Source organism: Leguminivora glycinivorella, chromosome 3, assembly GCF_023078275.1.
Source record: "Leguminivora glycinivorella isolate SPB_JAAS2020 chromosome 3, LegGlyc_1.1, whole genome shotgun sequence".
NCBI classification, from domain to species: Eukaryota; Metazoa; Arthropoda; class Insecta; order Lepidoptera; family Tortricidae; genus Leguminivora; species Leguminivora glycinivorella.
In genome coordinates, this window is record NC_062973.1 from 5,147,598 (window position 1) to 5,165,788 (window position 18,191).

The 18,191-nt window shown below is 38.6% G+C and overlaps 1 protein-coding gene across 1 annotated transcript; it reads right to left on the reverse strand.

The window, feature by feature from the left end:
- Positions 1-6,221: 6,221 nt before the first annotated feature.
- LOC125224869 (procathepsin L-like) lies at positions 6,222-13,033 on the reverse strand. Its single transcript, XM_048128370.1, has 5 exons — positions 12,580-13,033; positions 12,018-12,138; positions 9,495-9,682; positions 8,536-8,643; positions 6,222-6,841 (listed from the first exon to the last, which is right to left on the reverse strand). Exons 1-5 carry the CDS (start codon positions 13,010-13,012, stop codon positions 6,708-6,710), a joined length of 984 nt encoding a protein of 327 aa, XP_047984327.1. The 5' UTR covers positions 13,013-13,033; the 3' UTR covers positions 6,222-6,707.
- Between the last annotated feature and the right edge of the window lie 5,158 nt (positions 13,034-18,191).

An 18,191-nucleotide genomic window follows, 5' to 3' on the forward strand; every position in this document is an offset into this window, starting at 1 on the left:
CCTACTACTGCTGGCTGCGCTCATAGCAACAGGAGCAGTCATCTGGCGCCGCTTGCGCCGTCGCCGTAGCGGAAGCGCCGATATTCATTCAGCACTTCAGGAACAGACAATATCTACCGTCGTAACTGACACTCCACAAATTCAACCACGAATCCTGAGTCACTCATCCAGGCACGAGACACCTATTAACTTAGAAGTTAAGACGACACCCAACACTCTCAGCATACGTAAGACGTCGAAGCAACATAGAGGAACTTCACCCGTCTTAAATTAACATTACGTATCAAAACAGTGATCATACGTTTTTAAATTTATATTGTATCAATTGCTTTTATCATCAAATTTGTATCATCCTCATCTCTCGCTTCTCTCGCGGGGCAGCATGTACGGTCCACATACCGCACATTGCCATCTCAGCGAAATTACTTACAATTGCGTAAAGCATTAGAATACGAGTCAGTTCACGTGCATAATTACCGCCCATCACGCGTGTTCTCATTAGCATTTTCATTCATTATTTCGCGCTTTTATACTTAAGGTATTTTAGTGACAATAAAGTGTTTCGGCAATAGTGAGTGTTATCATTACATCAAGCAACCAACAGAATATAACTGGTGTACGGAGCACTAGCAGCCCATACAGTATTTATAATAAATATAAACTTTTTTAACAAAAAATAAAACCGCCTTCAAAAATAAGCGCGTTACAAAACAGGGAGAAACTAAAAAGCAAAATAATAAACCTTTGAATTCAGATTTCTTATCGTATTGCAATAATCTAAACATCCAAATTATAAACAAATCAATTATTTTTGTAGTCGGTACCAGACCTGTTCGTCGCCTTGCTATTGCCTGTTTGCCCCACCCAACCATACGCAGGCTGGCACCGACTCCAAAAATAATTGATTTGTTTATAATTTGGATGTTTAGATTATTGCAATCCATTAAGAAATCTGAATTCAAAGGTTTATTATTTTTTGCTTTTTAGTTTCTCCGTGTTTTGTATCGCGCTTATTTTTGAAGGCGGTTTTATTTTTTGTTAAAAAAGTTTATTTATTTGTTGATTTTTAGTGGTTCCTATTGATATTATATGTATCAGTCCGAATATATGTACACTAGTGAAAAAAATATCCTTCAACTCCTAACCACTGAGGAGTTGACCTTCCATCGTCAGCACAGCCACATAAAATTATTACCATCAGGCGTAAATACTGGTGTACCTTTGAAAAATAAACTAAAAACATTACATGTGCCGATAACATTTGAAGAGTTCCCTCGATTTCTCCAGGATCCCATCATCAGACCCTGACTTGGTGCCAATGGGACCATCTCGGGGTTATACGAGGGTCATGTCAAAAGAAATTAGATACTCAAAATTTACATACTTTATTCTTTATTACAGCTATCTATTTTTTCGAAGTATTCACCGTAAACACGTATACACTTTTCCATCCGTCTAAACCACTTAGAAAATACCGATGACCACTCTTCTTTAGACACCCCAGAAATTTCGTAATTATACGCAGTATAATGGTCGGCGGTAGGTGTGATAAAATAATACTCTTGTTTCCAGTTAAGTAAAGAACATTTATTTGAAGATGGTTAGGCTTATATAGTTGATGCCTACGTGCGTGACATTTAGGCTGACCTTTAAGTATTGTTTTAATATAATATTAATTATGGTTCATTTAGGTCAAGCCTTTACAATGATAAATAAGCTACGTCACGACTACACTACACCTTCCCTCTTTTTGGAAAAAAAAAAATGTTTTTGACATTTTTTTTTTGTTTATATACAGATATATTATCGTAATGGTTACTGGTTAAAAAAAAAATTTTTTTCTAAACAATCTAGATCTTAAAAACGAAAATATATGGTTAAATGCTATCTGTAGTTATACATAATCTATTTCTAACATTTTATTCCTTAATTAAGCACATACGTACGTATCTTAGGGATTAGTGTTACATCTTAGGTATTAGCTTCCTTAATATTATATTACAATGTAAACATTTTAAATGCTAGTATTTCAATGCGTTGACGCCGTCAGCAATGCTCTATTTTAATAAGGAAGATGGAGATCCATCTATGGAGTGCTCTTGTCATCAATACGTATTGGTGTTTTCCTGGTTTCTAATTGCAATATCTGCATTTCTAAAGTGTATCTTTAGATTATGGGATCAGTCTTGCTGTGGTTTCGTCAATCATCCCACTTGTGCTAACTTTTGTTTCCTTTTGTTTCTTTTGTTATATATATATATATTTTTTTTTTTTTCATTATGGAAGTCGCGAATGTGTATGAATATGTGTATTTAGTTATTAATGACTTTGCGGTACGGCATGGTGTACGGGTTTTCGGGGTGACCCTGGACTTTTCTGGCCCCGAAGTGACCTATATCGCGTGGTTGGATGCCGTGGAGGGGCATCCCCTACTGTGTCCCCGGCATCCGGCCCGTGACTTGGGGGATGTGTTGTTATCGGAGCTATGCATATTGTCGGACAGCAACACCTTCTATGGGGTTACGCATGAGTTGTCCCCCAGTGGCCTATTCTGGCGTGTAGCCTGGACGCGCTTGGAACTGGATTGGCTCTGGGCGGAGTTGGACTTAGTGGCCCCATGGGCTGCATAAGTGTGTGTTGTGTGTGGTTTTTTTTTTTTTTTTTTTTTTTTTTTTTTTTTATTATAGACCAAGTTTGTTCAGTAACTAGTGTTTCGCGCTATTATAACTGTGGAATTGGTGAGTTATATATACATTTTTTTTTTTTTTATAAGTAGTAGGGTTTAGTTCTGTTTTTGTGCACAATATTTTCCTTACCTGCAGCTATTATTTTAACGTTGTGACCTTGGTCTTGACCGTCACCGCGGCCTTAAGTTCAAAATTATCTTGAGAAGACATCGTTGCGTTTTCTGAAAAATACCCCTTTATGGTGCTAAAAATCTGTTCAATTTTGATGCAGTATGATGTTACTAGCTGACTGTCTTCTAAAGATATTTCCGATTTGGTTAACTTATCGCTAACTTCCTCTACGAGCTCCTCGTACTTGGCATAAATTTGCTGTGCTTGAAGTAATTTGTCCTGACCGAGTTTGTCTTGCCGACGCTTAGGTCCTAATTTTCTTATATCGTCTCGTAATTTTGACAATTTCTCATATAGGTCCACAATTTTAGTCATTACTCATCCCTCGTAATCATAGCAAATTATCCCCAGTACAAGCTCATTACGATCGGAAATGAAAATAAATTAACAATACCGTTACGTGCGCTGACTGCATGGGCTGGCTTGGTTGTTTCTGCGAGCAGGCTTGTTCGGCTGGGCTGAAGACACTGGCTGGTTAGCTGGGCTGTGCTGCTGGGCTGGCTCGTTCTGCTCCGCCGGTTTGGTGTGCTCCGTGATGATTAGACAGAGCTGGTTCTTCGCATCGCTACCGCGACTGCCTGACGTTCTATCTTCCTGGTGAGGCACTTGTGTACTTTCTTCCAGAGTATGTACACAAACGTGATAGCCACCAATATCATTATTGAGGTGGTTATGTAAACAACCGTGTGGTTCTCGGCTTGCGATGACTGCACGCTGCTACCCGCGCCGTTTTGGGCTATGATGATTTCTTCTTGCTTTTGATAGCCCTTGGCAGGCTGACTTCCCATGATGTTGCAGGATCAGGGGATGTGTTCAGGCTTGCTGGAGAGCAGAAATGATACCTGGACTGCTGAGAGGCAGTCCGCCTGGCAGGGTCGCCATATAATGGTCGGCGGTAGGTGTGATAAAATAATACTCTTGTTTCCAGTTAAGTAAAGAACATTTATTTGAAGATGGTTAGGCTTATATAGTTGATGCCTACGTGCGTGACATTTAGGCTGACCTTTAAGTATTGTTTTAATATAATATTAATTATGGTTCATTTAGGTCAAGCCTTTACAATGATAAATAAGCTACGTCACGACTACACTACAGCAGCCAGAGCATCTTCTTTGTTCTCAAATCGCTTTCCTTTTAATTTTTTTTTAATTTTAGGAAAAAGGTAAAAATCACAGGGGGCTAGGTCAGGGGAATATGGGGGGTGGGGCAGAATAGTCACGTTTTTTGAGCTGAAATAGTCAAGTGTTCTAGCGGAAGTGTGCGGGGCAGCGTTGTCGTGGTGCCAGAATAGGTGCCGGGTTCCTGACTTCGGCCGCTTGTCACGCCAAGCTGACAGTACTCTTGGGGCACAAACTGTCACATACCATTCTGAATTAACTGTCTTTTGATCTTCTAGCACTATTGTAGCAATATGTCCCGTCTTGCAGAAAAATGAGGCAACCATTTGTTTTTGTGTGCTTCGGGTTCGGTGACATTTTGTTGGCGTCGGCTCATCTTCAAAACACCATATTGTGGACTGTCGCTTTGTTTCGAGATCGTAGTTATATAGCCATGTTTCGTCACCTGTAAGTATATCATATACGTTTTTTTTCTCGCCTGCGTCGAATTTATCTATCATAAATTTGCACCAATCCACGCGACGGTCTTTCTGTAAATCGGTGAGCTTGTGCGGCACCCATTTAGAACAACACTTATGAAGAGACAGTTTACTATGAATAATTATAGTTTGCAATGCTGCTGATCCAATGCCCAGTTCACGTTCGAGCTCTACATATGTAATTCGTCGGTTCGCACGAATATTTTTTTCCACAGCCTGTGTTCCATTTTCTTTAGTGACTGCGGTTGGCGGCCGTCCGGTCTTCGCCTCATCTTCAAAGCTCTCCCGTCCTCTTTTAAATTCGGCAAAACAATTAAAAACAGTTGCACATGAACACGCAGACTCTCCAAAACTAAAAGTTCACAACACTCTTGAGGTTTTAAACCTTTTTTAAAGTCATAATACAGAGTGGGGCCTGTAACAAAGGCGAAGAATTGAACTCTAAGCTATTCTCCTTATACTGATCAACATTTGTTCGGCGACTTTTAAAAATAACTTGTATTTTGATTTTTATCACCCTTGAAAGTTTTTTCTAAGAGGTAATGTATTGCGAATTCTGTTAAGTCCAAAGTGTGACAGACAACGTCAATGACAACAATAATGGCGTACATCGAAGCTTATATTTATTTTGTATGAAAAATAAAAAATTTAAAGACTTCATAATTTTTAAAAGTCACTGAACAAATGTTGATCAGTATAAGGAGAATAGCCTACAGTTCAATTCTTCGCCTTTGTTACAGGCCCCACTCTGTATATCATAACACGAAAATCACGTCGAGTAAGCTCCATTGTTGCGGAAAATTCCCGCCAAAATTATTTAGAAAAAAAATAATTAAAAAAAGAATCCTACGAATTTCCAAGTGTTCCATTTTTAAATTTGTAAGCAAATAACCTACCTTTACAATGGTGTAAAACTGGCCAATATCGATCAAATGACCATGGAGTATCTAACTTCATTTGGCAAGACCCTCGTACCCGTTCGATCAAAAAAAAAATTTTGAAAATCGGTCCACAATTCTCGGAGATATCGAGTAACATACATACAAGAAAAAAAAACACATTCAGTCGAATTGAGAACCTCCTCCTTTTTTGAAGTCGGTTAATAACTAAGAAAATTTCAAATAAATAGTAGTTGAAACAATTTTACTCGAACTAAACTTTCGATGATTTGTTGTCGATGAAATGAATTTCGATGAAAAATTTGTCGGTGAAACAAGGGTACACCGACTGAAGGTGTTCCCAACCCCCAACCCTGACTTTGTAGAAGCGCGAAGTGAGGTAGTAGCGGAACCACTTTTTAATAATACAGATTTCTACATAATCCAACATTCGCAAGTACGAGTATCTTTCACCAGAACCCCATGAGTGAAGGTTTTTTTGTTTTGAAATAAAAATGATGTTAAGTAAACAATGTATTATCAGCGAAGAATATGTAAGTACCTATATGGTTAACAGCAAATGGGCTTTTTAAAGGAGCGTAATCTAACATAGTAAGTTAACTCAACCATGCCCTTTTCAGTAATTAAAAATAAACATTTTGACTTTATTAAACATTCTAACAAAAAAAAAATTGCCAGCAATGTAGAGCACAGACACTTGTCAAGTGGGCAATAACAGTTTATAAGTACTCATTAGAGAAAGTTAAGAAGTACACGTAGTACATTGTATAGGTATCCGGATTTTGGAAAATTAATGTTGCAGTTGAACTAACTGTTCCTAACTAGTTCTTTTGAATCTGTAGGAAAAGGGGTTAAAAAAAAAGTCAGTTTGAAAGTCTAGCCACGATATACCAAATTTATTTATTTCCAATTATTGAATGAAGCCGATATAATTGTGAAGAAAAAGAACAGTTATGAAAATTTTAGTTTTCTTGTAAGTTTTCATGCTGCCCAAATTCACATTATTGTTAATTAATTTCCTACCTAAACCATGATAAAAGATGTATAGGTAAGTTGATTATCGTAAAGGTGAGCCATGAAACTGCTTGCTACTTCTTAAGTTTAATTTGGCTTTGGTTTTGGTGGGTAGACCCACAAGGTGGACCGATGACTTGGTGCAGGAGTCCGCTGGATGCGGGTGGCGCAGGACAGGTCATTGTGGCAATCTTTGGGGAGGCCTATGTCCAGAAGTGGACGTCTTTCGGCTGATATGATGATGATGATGATGAAGTTTAATTTAGAATTTTGCTATGCCTTGAATACGCTTTGGGATTCATTGAGTGCTCGTAATAGTAAACGAAAGAGGTTATGCTCTTATGCTACAGTGGATTCGGCTACGGCAGACCCAATGCCGCATGCGTTGACTCCTCGCAGCATGCGCACATAACCTTGCTCTCCCCAGCCAACTCCCCAGGAATTCTTGATTATCCAGTACTTTTGGCCGCCTTCTGTAAAATATTATTAAGACATTCAGTATTTATTTTAATTCTTAGGCTAGGTATTTTACAATGTGTACATAAAAATTAAATATAAAGACATATAAACATATTATAAAAAAACCTAAGCTAGGGTGCCGCCAGCAGCGGGGCAGGGCCCAAGCTGCCGGTGGTTAGGGCTGCGGCTTATTAAGACAATTATTTCACATTATTATTCTTTATTGTATTGCAGTCATGTTCATAATACATTAGGTGTTACGTGTTACACATTAAAGAGGTAGGTACATGACACCCTGTAAGGGTATTCAATATTTCTTAGGTCTAGGTGCATGTTACGTGTACACACTATTATAAACGGTTAAATTATTTTGTTTTCCCATATTATCAATCCTTTTTAAAACTTTCACTGTTCACTGAATCTTAAGATCCATCCTAATATTACCTATTAAGTGTGTATGTGTTTGTTTGTTTGTCCGTCTTTCACGGCAAAACGGAGCGACAAATTGACGTGATTTTTTAGGTGGATATAGTTGAAGGGATGGAGAGTGACATACGAGTAGGCTACTATTTGTCTCTAACGCGAGCGACGCCGCGGGCAAAAGCTAGTAACTTTATAATTTTGTAAGGTACAGCCGGACCAATCTCGACTGGGGGTCAATTGTAACTGATCCCTTTTTTCCATTATTACACTATTATGTTAAGCTTTACATGTATCCACTAAACACGCCTACCATATTATTATATAACCGATGGACACTATTTGATAATGCAAACATTGTAGGACATGGATAAAATGGACCAGTTCTATTTGCCTCCCAGTCGAGATTTGCCCCGCTGTACCTAACACATAGATTAAGTATGATATGTAAATTGGAACTTTCTAGCACTTGTGCTTTAGGCGGCTTAAAGATTACAGAAAAAAAATGTATTTTTTAATCGTAAAGCCACAAAAACACTTGCGGTGGACATTCTGGAAAAAGATCTACCTATTGCAAATAGAGCGAATAAACTCCGTAGTATTGAAAAATTACTATTTAAGGATTTACTTTTCCAGTGTGATGAAAAAAATATTGAAAAATAACGGATAAAAAAAATAAAAAAAATACATGTAATTCATTATAAAGTAAAAGGTATTTTGTGTTTGGGCTTGGAAAGACGATATATCTTGGTATCTTATCACTTATAATATGGAAGGGTATATAAAAAAAAAGTAGAACAATAGGCATTTCTTACAAGAGCTTAATCTGCGTAATTTATAGTGATCCTTGGGTATAAGCGTGATTAAAAGAATTATTTATAATCGCTAAATTCATTTACCTATAAATATTATTAAGGTAGGGTAATATTTAACCTGTGTATCGACCTCTAACTTCACTTTTCGTTGTATGTATTGTTTGCATCAGTTCACTGTTTTCTGTGTGGCTTGCACATTTTCACTGTAATTTTAAATATGTAACACAAGTTTTTTTTTTTAGTAACATAATTATTGTGTATAATACTTTTCACTCAACGGATAACTGTTATTGGCCTAAGTCTATGTAAAAATACCTATGTAAGTTGAATATTTACGGCTGTTGTTGTCCTAAATACCAATAAATAAATAAAATAAAAAAATGTGTACAAAGCGCGAGAACTCAAAGTGAAAAAATACTTTTTTTTCCAATGAAATCATAGCTGAACAAACTGTCGTAATATTTTGTACAAACCTTCTCCGTATCCCACCAAAAGCACCGCGTGATCTACGGGTTGTCCTGTGCATTGACTAGGTATCAGAATACCATGATGATAATAGTTGAAGTCGTTTGCATTTATAGCTGCAAGAAAATATTACATGTAAATAAGAGGTTAGCGATATTCATAACAGAACTGTCCACCAGTCTGGCCTAACGGATAGTGACCTTGCCTGCTTAGCCGCGATTCTGGGTTTAAATCCCATGTGATGTTTTAAGTATTTTTATACTACGCAGGGAAAAATAAGTCAGACCCTGGAGGAAAACTACCATAAATACTTAAGCTGGCTCATTTTACCTAAAGGACATTCCTCAAAAGAGCATTCAAAGATTTTTTAAAACCCACAGTGGAAAACTTCAAATGGATAGTAAAATAAAGTTAATTAATCTTAGATTTAAGTATCATAAAGTAGAAATCAAAGAACGTGGAGACTGAAATTACGAAAAACTGAATTTTAACCACCTCAGTCCTATTTTACAAATTTTTGCACATTTTCCAACATTTATTTTTAACTTTTATTGAGATTTAAAAGGTTCAAAATTCAAAGACGAAACAAACGCTACCAGAATGCACAAATACTCACGAAACGCTCACGATATAATAATTTATTTCGTTGAGTAGCTATCTATACTATATGTATACATATCTATCGCTCTTGCGTATTGGCGCAACAGAGCCAGGGTGCGTAGCCGAATGGCACAAACGCTCACGAAACGAAACGCTCGTAGATATCTATCTCTATCGCTCGTGCGTATTGGCACGACAGAGCCAGACTAACTGGCGTGGCGTTTCGTTTTCGTTCGGCGTCGGGGAAATGCCATTCGGCTACGCACGCTGACTACCTTTCTGCGGCGTTTCGATTTCGTTTCGCGTCGCAGAAATGGCATTCGGCTATACGGTGCCAGGACTCAAGAGGTTAAAGAACGAAATTTACCAATCGAAATAGGTCCACGGTTGGCTAGACGGGCCTTCAGCTGTTCTTCGTCCATGATAGCTTTTTGTTCGCCGCCCGTGCACTGGACAACCCCATTGTTGGGCGCATATTGACAGCTGCTATCTTTGGCTCCTTTGTAGGGATAATCACTCTCCTTTTCTGATTTCATTTGTCTTTGAGCTAATTCCCTTAAAAAATAAAAGATATACTTATTATGATGATCAAAAACTATAACATTCCTTTGCTTATCCGCGAATAGATAACGTGCAAGTCAATCAGTGCTAACCTGTTATAAGGCAAACTCGCCTCATTCGGTGACACGCCTAATTCGGTGAAACAACCTAACGCATCGTCTTTCGGAATAGAGCTTCAAAGCTTGTACTACCGAATTAGGCGTGTCACTGAATGAGGCGAGTTTGCCCTACTTACTTGCGTATTTTTTACATGCAATTAATTATGATGACGTACGAAAAGAGTAATGTTTTAGTGCTAGTGTCGTAGCTAGCGTACTAAAGGAAATGAAAAGGAGTAAATCTCCAGGTCATGACCGTCTCAGTGTTGAGCACCTGCGGTTTGCTGGATCTCACCTGCCTCGAGTGCAAGCAATTTTCTTCAACCTGTGTATATGTCACTCGTACCTACCTCCACTCATGACAAAAACAATTGTTAAAATAAACGGGTGATGCCTATTGTCAAAAATTAAACGGGTGATGTATCGAACAAGAACAACTATCGACCTATTTCGCTGGCTACCATTGTAGCACGGGTATTCGATGGCCTGTTGAACACACAATTGGACAAATACTTTCGCGCCGGCTTATCTACAGAAAGTGCAATTGTTTGTTTAAAGCACGCCGTCGAGTACTATACCCGCAGGAAGACTCCTATATATGCGTGTTTTTTAGATATTTCCAAGGCCTTCGATCTTGTCAATTATGAACTAATATGGAAGAAACTCGACGAAGTGCAATTTCCAAAGGAACTCACACGCATATTTAGGAGTTGGTACGCGAGCCAGCGAAATACTGTTCGGTGGGGCAATGCGCAGTCTGATGAATATGGTCTAGAGTGTGGGGTGAGGCAGGGGGGGATAACCTCTCCCAAGCTCTTCAATCTGTATATGGACGCACTGATCGGTGGGCTTAGCAGTATGCATGTCGGTTGTCACATAGATAAGGTTTGTTTTAACAACATTAGCTATGCTGATGACATGGTATTGCTGAGCCCCTCGGTTGGTGGCCTGCGTATGCTGATTGAGAAGTGTGAATCCTACGCTCTAAGTCATAGCCTTGAGTACAATGTTCTCAAAAGTGAGTACATGGTATTTAGGGTGGGAAATAAGTGCCCTTCTCATGTCCCACCCATTCTCAACATGTCATGGTGTTTACATTTAAATATCTCGGGCACTTGGTTACCGATGACCGGCGTGATGACACGGATATGGAACGTGAGCGTAGGGCTCTGGCCATCATGGCCAACATGATAGCCCGCAGGTTCAGCAGGTGTACAGCGCTGGTTAAAATAGCACTATTTCGAGCGTATTGTACCTCACTGTACGCCTGTAGCCTGTGGACTAGATATACTCAAAAAGCATTTAACGCCCTGCGCGTGCAATACATTGACGCGTTCCCTGAACGTACGTACTGTTGCGGCTGCCGCAGTACTGCAGCGCGTCTGGCATGTTCGCGGATGCGCATGTAGGCGGGTTCCACACAACACTGCGCAAGCGCTGCGCTGCCACGCTCCGCAGGGTGAGCGGCAGCCGCTAGTCTCCTAGCCGTCGTTGCAGGTAGATGGGACAGTGGTTTAATTAAACACTGGTCCCAGCTACATTTATGTCTAGGTTCTAAGTTAGTAATTTAGGATATTAACCTTAGTTTGTAAGATTTATTATTGTAAAATTTATTAACAAACTTATGGACCCAAATAGTCTGAAATAAATGTATTTTATTTATTTTATAACTCGTTAATTACCTCCTACAGGAAAAGATAACCCCATTAAAAAATAATTCCCCTTATAAAATTTGACAATCTGTTTTTTCACGATAAAATCCACGCCTGAATCGAATTAGCGTCGACGCGGCTGACGTGATTGACTCTATACAGGGTGATTCATGAGTCGTGAGCAGGAGTGAACAGGGTACTGGGGAGGGTCACACTGAGCAACTTTCATAATGGGGCAACACTAAATTGTGATATTTTTTTTTCTTAACTATGACTTAATTGATAGTTAATCATCAATTAAGTCATAATTAGAACGTAATTGATAATTAGCTATCAATTAAGTACTTATCAATTAAGTCATAGTTAAGAAAAATAATCACAATTCAGTGTTGCCCCATTATGAAAGTTGCTCAGCGTGACCCTCCCCAGTACCCTGTTCACTCCTGCTCACGACTCATGAATCATCCTGTATAATGTACTTATATTATAATTAATATAACTAGTTAAAAAAGTTTATATTTAATACAATAATTGGATTTGTTCTATATTAAAATTAAAATAAATTAAAATTAAACATACTGCATAACTTGGTGCATCCATCCTCCCTCGCAAGTTCCTACATTAAGACAGTCGAGAGCTTGTTGTTCGGACAGAGCTATGAGTTGATTGTGCTTAATAGCATGCTGACCTTCAATGTCACCTGCAAAAAGAGCAAGACAAATATTACAACAACTGTTTCAGCACACCATTGATACCTGCAAGATGCAAAATCGAGTGAGGAATACCGAGATCCGTCGTCGCACCAAGCTGCAAGACGTGAGATTCGTTATTATCAAACTAAAATGGAGTTGGGCGGGACACGTTGCTAGGCAGAGTGATAGCAGGTGGACCAAAAAAGTTAAAGGAATGGAAATGTAAAAAACGCCTGGCATCCATTGGCTCGTTGGGTCGACGACATCCGGAGATTAGTGGGTCACAATGGATGAGACCAGCCCAGGACCGGGAGAAGTGGCGTACTAAAAGAGAACTCTATGGCAGTGGGGATCCCTGGTGGGAAATACATGCTAACGCAAACACTACAATTTTAAATTTAAACGAAGATAATAACAACAAGGTAAATAAATAAAATAAGGATATATACCAATAGCACTGAAGATGAAGCAACTCCCACATTGTTGTTGGTTCTTAACATGTGTAACCTTATTTTGTTGTCTCCAGTCAAAGGCCTCAGGCGCATCCAACCCCTCGGTGATCTCCACGTTCGTCAAATTAACATTTTGCTGTTTGTAACCGCGATAACACTGTAACTCTTTGGGAGTTAAGTCAGCGAAGTAATTCAATCCAAATACAGTGTCAGGGAATTTCTCATTTTGCTCATTTATCGATTTTAAGGATTTTTTGAAGATTGCGAGCCTTTCGTGATACTCTTGACGGGTGTATACTTTATTATGCTCTTGAAGGAAGGCGTCGAATAGGTTCTCGGCGTCTTCCAGGTCGTAGTACGGCTTGTCGAAAGCAGCCAAGACCGTGCTGCTGGCGAGGCAGACGGTTGCCAGGACAATTGGCACAAACATGATGTTCGTTGATAGGTATGATCTTACTAGAACGGTACCAAGTAGAACTACTGATACAATTTTTCGCAGCGCTTTTATATAAAAAATAATAATAAAATACTTAATTACTTCCACGTGTATTTTGTTCTTCAACATTTTTGGGATTGCTTAAATAATTGCAATATCAATATTATCAGAAATGTTATATGTACACGTGTAGTAAATAATGTTGGATTTTAATTAATATTATTAAATTTACTTTATTGATTTTACATTTTAAGTTAACTACGTGGCAAACCAAGAACAAACGGGCATCTCGTTCGCTTTTGGCCAGAACGTGAAAGTTGTGGAATGAGCTACCTTCTGAGATGTTTCCCTTGCGCTATGATATAGGATTCTGCAAGAAGCAGATCCTGATGTTGCTTATGTCCACAGGCGGCGCTGGCTGCTTCCCATCAGGCGGCTTGTTTGCTCGTTTGCTGCCTATTTCATAAAAAAAGTTAGGTCATTTATAAAATACAAAACTACTTACCAAACATATAAAATAGCTACAAGAACATATAGCAGCGGGGCAGGGCCCAAGCTAGACCGTAGTGAAGGCTGCAGAGAAGAGGAACCGCCGAACGATCCGCGCCATATCCAAGATTACGATTCTGAACTACGCATCAGCCTGCGCGTTTCGGAAGGCCTGCTTATCTTAACAAAATTAGGAAACGAAAAATAACTTTTTCGGGTGTTTACACCACATCCGCGCTTACCACCATCGGTGTTCCCTGCAAAATGCGACCTCGGTCTCTTTAAAGCATAAATGAATCAGTGAGCTCCATCTTGGACTGTCTTCATTACCAGGCAAGGCGGGCAATTATGGTCGCGCGATAAATGTTAGCAGGCCGTCCCTACCGCACCATTTGTAAGTGCGATAGGGACGGCCCGATGTTTTCTCATCTATCGCGCGACCATGATTGCCCTACAGGTGTGACTAGGGTCAATCGCCAATCAGCATATTAAAAACAAGTCTCCGTGTCAGAGAATCGAGGAAAGCTTCAAAAGCTTGTAGCTTTGTTGGCAGGTAGGTATACAACAGTTTTAAGTTTAGGCTATTTAGGTACTAGATACAACAAGTACCTTGAGCCTAGTAGCTTGAGCCTTGAATTATTAATATTGTAAAATTGGATTATAAACTACTAGCTTTTGCCCGCAGCTTCGCTCGCGTTAGAAAGAGCCAAAAGCCTATGTCACTCTCCATCCGAAGGGAGCGGAGCAACGAATTGACGTGATTTTTTTAGGGAAATAGTTGAAGAACTATTTCCCTAAAAAAATCACGTCAATTCGTTGCTCCGTTTTGCCGTGAAAGACGGACAAACAAACAGACACACACACTTTCCCATTTATAATATTAGTATGGATGGATTAAGCCTTTATATTTTCATAAATATGGCGGCGGTGAAAAAAAAGGGCCCGCACCGAATATGTATTCTGTGCCCGCACGCAGGCGCAGACTGGTCATAATGTTACACCTTAGAATGCCTGGCGTCTCTTCTATGGACAATTGGACATCTACAGATAAGAGACTCGAAAATTAACATCTTGATTTTGATACGACCGTTACCGGTTGTTATCATGTTATTCATGTTGTTATCTTTTAGTTGTCTGAAATAAGGTCGAACAGTGTTTAGTAAACCTTATTCTTTGGTAAAGCAAAATTCATTGGTTCTAGCGCGGCCACTAGCCTGCTAGTAAAAAATATTAAATGTTAAACTTCAAAATAAAATTAGTGTCATCTCAAAATCTGTTTAGGCAATAGCCAAATACTATTGTGAAGAATTTAATAACAGCGTAAACCAGAAATACAGTTCCCAAATCAGCAGCAGAAGAACGGGTTTTGCGAGCAAGCTCAACTTGCAGCACCCGGTAAGCCATCTTAGAACTTCTGATGTAGTACCTCTTCATACTTACTTATACATATTTACACATGTTTACAGTCCACATTTTCTGGCTTGACGCTACAAGAGGCATACCTAGTAGGGTGCTTTCAAGAAAAACGTCAAAAGAATGTAAAATTGATAGTTTTAGTCGGTGAAATACTACACTTTCCGTTATCCAATCGATTTATTTAATTCAAGTTTCAGTTAAATCATTTTATTATCTTGATTTTTATAAGACTGGATTTTTGAAAACTAACTCACTAAATTAATTATGATTTTTTCTCTAATGCACGTTTAGAGAAACTCACGTATGTTGTTATTGTTGTTGATCGTTCTAGGACACCCCATAGGTGCATAGGGCCTCCACAAGATCCTTCCACGCCTTTCTATCTTGAGCCACCGCCTTGGCCTCGTTCCAACTCAGTCCGAACTCCCGCAACTCGTTCTCTACGCTCCGCCTCCAGGTGTGTACGGGGCGTTTGCGGGCTCGCTTTCCTCCTTGAGGCCGCCACTCAAACGCGATACTGGCGCTGTTGGTAGCTCCTCTTCGAAGGGTATGACCGATCCATCTCCATTTCCGCTGAGCCACTTCCTGTGCAATCGGAGGTTGTCGGCATACACTCCACAAATCCTCATTTCTTATGATCTTCGGCCAGAAGATACGGAGGATCGACCGGAGGGACTTATTGACAAACACCTGTAGTTTGTGCGTTAGCCCCTTTGTTACTCTCCATGTCTCACAGCCGAAGAGCAGCACGGACTTGATAATGGATTCGAAGAGGGAGATTTTTACGCGGCGAGTAAGCACGTTTGAATCCCAGACAGGCTTGAGTTGAGCAAATGCAGCTCTCACGTATAGAGCAGAATTAGTCGATCTTATTTGTAAAATTTGGACAATTTTGAATACTAAAACAGGTAAATTTATAATTCGTTTATCCTGTGCTACAATCTTCTCAGACTACTTTTTTATTATAAGGTTTTGAAAAAGAGTAAACAAGGCTAAGACGAATTCAATTTTTTTCAGAAATTACCTAAAATTAAGTGACATTTTCTTTGAAAATCTACATCACATCGAAGTAATTTTTGTACTTTATTAATCTGCAACGTTTATTTATTTTGCTGTTATGCTTTAGTGATTATAAATTGCTATTATTTATTTTTGGCAATTTTTTGAAAACGAGCCTTCACCGGTACAATTATTACCACTTTTGGACATTTTCTCATATTTTGTTAGACCAAGTAGAAAAAGTCCTATAATGTGATATATATTTGTAAATTACTCGCACAGCCCTTTAATTTGATACCACACACGGTATGATCAAGCGCTCGGTTGCGATTTACCTGTTTTTCACCCGAAAGCCCTCTTAACCCGGCATAAATACCACGGCTCATGAGAGCCTGGGGTCCGATTTGACAACCTTATTGTCATTAGGTATTCCTTTAGTTTTGTATACCTACTCAAGTAACTACTTTTTACTTAATACCTAATACCTGTTATTTGACACGTGTATTAAAAAATAAATTGGTACCTACTAGTTTTAATTTTCAACAAATATTTTTTACACTTGACACAATATTTTGTTAAAATTCAGCAGGTATGCAGAAAATAAAGTGAAAGCAATGTTATCAACTGCAGGTACTTAATATACGCTGTGTTACTTTTGATTCCGGTTACTTTTAATTCTTCAAGTTCATTAAAGTTAATGTCTCTAAGAAACTAGTTTCTTAACCTTTAATGTTATTGAGTTATTAAACAAAATCTAATTTCACAAAAACCTACTACTATGTACCAGGAAGTCCAGGAAGCTTTTGCAGAAGCCTAAAGACGTGTCGATTTTTATGGAAATAAAAAGACACGGTGTATTACTTAGCTTTAAAATGGAATGCCAATGATTCGCAGGTGTTGGTTGCATGGTAGGTATGTTTTTAATTTTTTATGGATTCATTGAAAACTCGTGCTATTGTTGCACTTGAACATTATTGCCTGCTGTAACTAAATACCTCTAGAATATTCGACACACAGTTATGTTGCTGACTATTTTTCCTTCTTCTAGTTATAGGTTATTAAGTACTTTATCTGTGAAACTCAAAAGAGGCCAAACTTACTGAAGTATTAACCATTTTTAACCGACTTCAAAAAAGGAGGAGGTTCTCAATTCGACTGAATGTTTTTTTTTTTTTTATTTTTTTTTTGTATGTATGTTACTCGATATCTCCGAGAATCGTGGACCGATTTTCAAAATTTTTTGATCGAACCGGTATAACCCCGAGATGGTCCCATTGGCACCAAGTCAGGGTCTGATGATGGGATCCTGGAGAAATCGAGGGAACTCTTCAAATGTTATAGGCACATGTAATGTTTTTAGTCTATTTTTCAAAGGTACACCAGTATTTACGCCTGATGGTAATAATTTTATGTGGCTGAGCTGCTGATGGAAGGTCAAATCCTCAATGGTTAGGAGTTAAAGGATAATTCTTTCACTACTGTACATGTATTCGGACTGATACATATAATATCACTAGGAACCACTAAAAATCAACAAATAAATAAACTTTTTAACAAAAAATAAAACCGCCTTCAAAAATAAGCGCGTTACAAAACACGGAGAAACTAAAAAGCCAAAAATAATAAACCTTTCAATTCAGATTTCTTATCGTATTGCAATAAGTTAAACATCCAAATTATAAACAAATCAATTATTTTTGGAGTCGGTACCAGCCTGTGTATGGTTGGGTGGGGCAAACAGGCAATAGCAAGGCGACGAACAGGTCTAGTACCGACTACAAAAATAATTGATTTGTTTATAATTTGGATGTTTAACTTATTGCAATACGATAAGAAATCTGAATTGAAAGGTTTATTATTTTTGGCTTTTTAGTTTCTCTGTGTTTTGTAACGCGCTTATTTTTGAAGGCGGTTTTATGTAAAGTCTGATCGAGATTCTCGGCTACTATTTAAGTTGTATGGATCTCGCGATCTAAGTTGTATGAAGTCTCGGCCGAGATTTCTCGGCCGGCCATAGTCTCGGTCAGACCACTCGGACCTTGCAAAACTTGAGTCCGTTTGGTTAATTAATAACTACCCGACTGCAAAATCCGATTTCGTGCAGCTATGCAAAAAAAATATGGCTTAAGACTTTCCTTTGGATTTCAAATGAATAAAGATTGGCGTTTATAGAATACAACCTGGATAGTAGTAATAATATGACTTGAGGGTATATTTGTTACGTTTGTACTTAGTTGTTTTGATGTGTTGACCTCCGTATATACCACGT

Bases quoted from the DNA above. Each gene is read 5' to 3' on its own strand.
- LOC125224869 (XM_048128370.1), bottom strand. From the start codon at position 13,012: ATGTTTGTGCCAATTGTCCTGGCAACCGTCTGCCTCGCCAGCAGCACG. The intron at 9,683-12,017 runs GTATGTTTAATT...TTATTTTTTAAG, and splicing joins TGGATGCACCAAGTTATGCA to GGAATTAGCTCAAAGACAAA. The intron at 8,644-9,494 runs GTAAATTTCGTT...ATTTTCTTGCAG, and splicing joins CCGTGGACCTATTTCGATTG to CTATAAATGCAAACGACTTC.